This window comes from Brachyhypopomus gauderio, chromosome 9 (genome assembly GCF_052324685.1).
Source record: "Brachyhypopomus gauderio isolate BG-103 chromosome 9, BGAUD_0.2, whole genome shotgun sequence".
NCBI classification, from domain to species: Eukaryota; Metazoa; Chordata; class Actinopteri; order Gymnotiformes; family Hypopomidae; genus Brachyhypopomus; species Brachyhypopomus gauderio.
This window is the reverse complement of record NC_135219.1, coordinates 3,197,208-3,202,207: the sequence shown is the minus strand read 5'-3', so window position 1 is coordinate 3,202,207 and position 5,000 is coordinate 3,197,208. Positions and strand designations below refer to the sequence as shown.

General features: G+C 44.2%; 1 protein-coding gene across 1 annotated transcript; it reads left to right on the top strand.

The window, feature by feature from the left end:
* The first annotated feature begins 580 nt into the window (after positions 1 to 580).
* Positions 581 to 4,152, top strand: c9h1orf198 (chromosome 9 C1orf198 homolog). Its single transcript, XM_077016473.1, has 4 exons — positions 581 to 911; positions 1,269 to 1,319; positions 1,422 to 2,006; positions 2,229 to 4,152. The coding sequence occupies exons 1-4, from the start codon at positions 600 to 602 to the stop codon at positions 2,283 to 2,285; spliced, it is 1,005 nt and encodes a 334-aa protein (XP_076872588.1). The 5' UTR covers positions 581 to 599; the 3' UTR covers positions 2,286 to 4,152.
* The last annotated feature ends 848 nt before the right edge of the window (positions 4,153 to 5,000 follow it).

The following is a 5,000-nucleotide window of genomic DNA, read 5'->3' as shown; positions in this document are numbered from 1 at the left end:
GACACCTCAGCTAGCACCCTCTACTTCACCACCTTCTCTACTGTGTCCAGCTTAGTCTCCTGAGCTGAACTGGCCTTTCTGATTATCTTATTTAGTCTGTTTTTGTTCGTCACTATAATACTGCTGCCCTAGCACACAGAAGCATAACAGGTTGCACTTGACACCACCACAGACTCATAGAAAGTTCTCAGCAGGTGTCCTCTCACATCAAAGGACTTCACGCTCCTTAAAAGGCTCACTTGCCATCCGAACTTGTCACACAGATGAACACCACACCCAGGTACTTCACCACCTCAATATATATATATATATATTACTTCAACAATATTACGTTGAATAGTTGCACAATAATTTATATCATGCCCATCATCATACATATCTTTCAACTCAGTCTTCCACTAAATATATCTTGACACTTCCGTGTGAATATAAAAGAAAACAGATATAAGATTAAAAAAAAAACATTTAACGTTTAATAGTAATCGCTGAGTTTTCTAATCTGACTTTTCTAATCTGAGTTTTCTAATCTCTAATCCTAATTTCTAATGGCCACCAGCGTCTACGTCACCATTTGTTTTCCACCTTCAGCTGTTCAGAAAATGGCCGCCGCTGCGATGGTCGGGGCCGCGGCCGACACGCCCGTCATGGAGGCCAAAAAGTTAGAATATTTCTCCTCGATTAACTCCATGGCCAGAAAAATAATGCAAGAAAGAGAGAAGATAAAAGAGCAATTCGGAACCGCCTGGAATGAGATGAGTCCGGCCGAGCAGGACACGGCTATCGACGACGGGATGATGGACCCTAAAGTCCGGGCTCGATACGCCGTGCACCGGGTCGATAGGGAAGAAGTCGTTTGTTATCCCAAGTTGCTCATCCAGACCGGACAAAAAATCGTACACTTTGGAGAAGAGGTTGTTGTTGTTACTCGACGCCATTTGGTGATTCGTGTGTGATCGTCTGTTAGTGTTTCTGTTGCTCTTCTTAGTAGTTTGTTGCCGAGCTGCTAGCTTGGCTAAGTCTGATATTGTGTATCAACTCATATTGACATAATTGAAGTCCATTTTGACAGCTTGGTATAATTTATTTTTCTTTCAATGCGATCTTGTTCTGTGTATCTCTCTTCTAATTTAACTGCACTGGATTCTTCCTGAAGTCCAGTGAACCACAGCTCTATGTGTGATTAATTGGGTGTTGTCGTGTTTTGTGTGTAATTGTAAAAATATAACATAATGGAAGCTCTTAACATATTACTTTTATTCTGTTTGAAGGATTTAACTTGGCAAGATGAACATTCAGCTCCCTTCTCTTGGGAGACCAAAGTATGTAGGGCACCACAGCTAAAAATACCCGTTTGGTCTACATAGTTGTCCCAGTCCACACCCTGACACTAGCTAAACTTCTGTCTTTTTTCTAATATACAGAGTCAGTTGGAGTTCAGCGTGATCTCAGCCACTCCAGAGACGGGGATCTCGTCCTCTGTGACCGAGTCCAAACCCAAGCCCTCTCAGAACAACAAGCCACCCAATGTGGAGCCCCCGGCGGTGGGCCGCCGTGAAGAAGAGTCCTCCTTCTGGAAGTTCAGTGCCGAGCGGTCCAGGCTGGAAGGAGAGACGGCTGACTTTCAGTCTCTGACGCCTAGCCAGATCAAGTCCCTGGAGAAGGGGGAGAAGCCCCTGCCGTCGTACCTGAGGCCAGACTCTGGAGTCCGGGATGTAGAGGAGCCTGTGGTTCCTCGGCCAGCCAGACAGAGAGCCCCCAAACCCCCGGCACCTCCTCCCCCAGCGCCCATCAGCGTCACCCCGGCAGCTATGAGTGCCCCAGCGGTCCCACTGGGTGGGACCTCAGCAGCTGTAGGCTGGGAGAGAGGTCAGAGCACACTGCCCTCTGTCAGCAGCGAGCTGGATGACGTCTTCACTCCTGGACTGGCTACAAAGTCCCAATCTAACTCCGCTAAAGAGAGTGAGAAGATGGATGTCTCGCCAGCCGTCACCCCAGCCTTCTCACAAGTGAGCGCTCTCACACACACACACACACACACACACACACACGACACTATTTCTGGCCTAAAATGTGGAAATAAAATGTCTTGTAAATGCAAATGACGTTTTCATGTGGAAATTCTTAACACATTTAGTTGGAGTGTAGTTATTTGCTATATTAGTGGAATATTTGTAGCTGTGTTATAAAAAATTATTTTTATTTTTTTGCTTTTATCCCCGTTTTTGCAGTTCAATACAAGCAGCTCTATCCTGAAGACTGGCTTTGACTTCTTAGATAACTGGTAACCTCTGAACATCTTACCGGACAGTGGATTCATTCCAGGATTAAGGACCTTCCAGCTTCACTCCACACTACACTTGCAGTTCAACTCACCATTTCTAGAACCGCTTTAAAGCTACAATCAGTATAGAATTATGCTAAATTCCATGTAAACTAATTGATGTTCCCATGCTTAATTTAAATACTGTGTGTAAATAAAATAGGTCAGCTTTGGGGTAAAATCATTGTCAAAATATAATTTATTTAATGATTGCTTATTACAACTGCTAATAACTTAAATTAGTTCACTACAGGGGGTGTGGTTAGATATTTGAGGTAACCCCAGCAACTCAAATAAAGGAACATTCCTCAATCTTCCTGATTGTAGCTTTAAGATTCTCAAGCTTTCTTGTTTGAAATAATCCAATATTGAGGGCAGACATTTATGTTTTACATTGGATCTATGTTTGAATTGAATACGAGCTTTAAAAGGGCCTGGGACTTGAAGGCACAAATCATCAAGAAAACTCGCGTCAAAGAAATAATCTGATTTAGACAGTGATAATGTGCTAAGTTTTTTTATCTTGTTAGCATTTTTAGATTATATATTCTTTTTTTTAAGAGGCTCTTTAGACCGTGTGGACTGTCATGTCTCTTAGTTTCACTGCCTGGCATTTTGCTGTTCATATTTGTTACTTAGACCTGAGAACTAGTGCTGAAATGTTTTAGGGCATGTTGGTCGTTGACATAAACCTAATGGGAATGAAGTAGACAAGCATGGTTTTAAAGTGATGCCTTTTACATTACTTAAGCATATGTTACATTTGTAGACTTTTTATACGCAACCTGTCATTTACTCATTGTAAACTGTCTTTCATGAGCGTGTATTGCACTCCGATATGTATTTATGAAACCATGTGCCATTTCCATTTGAATGCTCCTTGGTAGAATACTGACAACTGATGCCTGAACGCTCACACTGGTAGCGGTGATGTAAACGAGGCTTCCCATAGCAACGGTACAACCAAACAGATGAGCTCAGGAAATGATGCACTTTTTGACCACTGCGAAACCAGCCGTCATTGGTTGTCAGAAAGGGAGCGGGGCACGTTCTGAAACCGAATGCCATGACTGCCTAAGTCTTGACTCACCGTGATGTGTGTATACAAAGACAGCGAGGGGTAATAAAAAGTTCACAAGTTTTCCAAAGAAACTTTGTGTCCTCCACCGATCTTTCTATTTTACTGCAGTAGAAAGTTTATCCCTGGAGTCTTCTTTAGATATGAAAACGTATAGACGTTTTCTTTATGTATATATGACATCAGGATTGTCTGGTCAGTTGGTGAGAGTGGTCAGTCGTACTCACCTTAACCGCCAACGGGTCTCTAATCGCCGGGATGCTTTTGGAAGCCCGGAGGGGAGGAGAGGGGCGGGGAGGTATCGTAGGGACCAACGGAACATGGCAAACAAAGACCTAGAGATGGCACTCATGCGATCTGACATCTTCCATGCAAAATAAAGCTGTTGAAGTAGACTACCATCTCGGACTCTTATTTCTCCACACACTCGTGATTACTAGGGGTTTGTGGTACACACGTGCCCAGAGTGGTAAGCAGTTGGTGTTAAGTGTCTTGCTCAAGGGCACCTCAGTCATGTCCTCGAGCCTGGGAATCAAACCCACAACCCCCTGGTCACAAGCCTGGTTCCCTAACCACCAGACCATGACTACCATCTCAGTCTGAGTTTTCTCCATAGCAGACCACTATCTTATCTCAGTCTGACCACGCTGCAACTGGGAGACCTCTTTTCATTACCATCATCATCAGTGAACATTATCCTGCTTGCTCTGACGCGACTTGAAATTAAACATCAAAATTGCAAAGTACTGAATGCGTATGCGTACATGTGGGGGCAAAATAAAATGATGTCACTGTTTTGCCTGCAGTACTTTATCCGTTGTTGTTATAGTTGTGTGTGTTGAAATCCATGTACCGCGTTATTAGTTTTTTTCCGTCAGTAGCTTGAAATATGTCTGCAGTTATGTAATGTCTCTGAGCACGGCAGGCTCCTTGTGTATATTCTGGAGGGCTCAGTAACCTAGAGGAATGGGGCTGTGAGTGTTATGATCTTGTGTTAAGCCTGTGCCATGATGTGGTGCCTCGGGTGGGTAACTTTCTGGAGAGTGCCCAGTCTCATCTGGGAGAGATTTAGTGAACTACACTTATGTAATGAAAGTGGTCCGGACTCTACCCATTACAAGCTTATTCTCATGCAAATACCACAAGAGAGAGAGGAAAAAGAATATGAGTGAGTGTGTGTGTGTGTGTGTGTGTGTGTGTGTGTGTGTGTGTGTGTGTGTGAGACAGAGTGAAAGAGTGTGTGGAAGTGAGTCTGTGAAAGTGAGTGGGAGCATTTTCTGTGGTGGCTGCTGGAAATTCCTTCCATGTGGAGTGGCTGTTGAACTGCTGCTCACTCCCTGCACACACTCTCTACACACACTCCCTGCTCACTCTCTGCACACACTCTCTACACACACTCCCTGCTCACACTGCCTTCACACACACTGTCTTGGTCCTGCTCATCACCTTAGCCAGGCAATGCACAACCACAAGGGACTCCAGTGATGACAGCCCTGAATTCATTAATACACACACGTGTGTGTGTGTGTGTGTGTGTGTGTGTGTGTGTGTGTGTGTGTGTGTGTGTGTGTGTGTGTGAGGCAAAGAGACAGAGATGTGTGT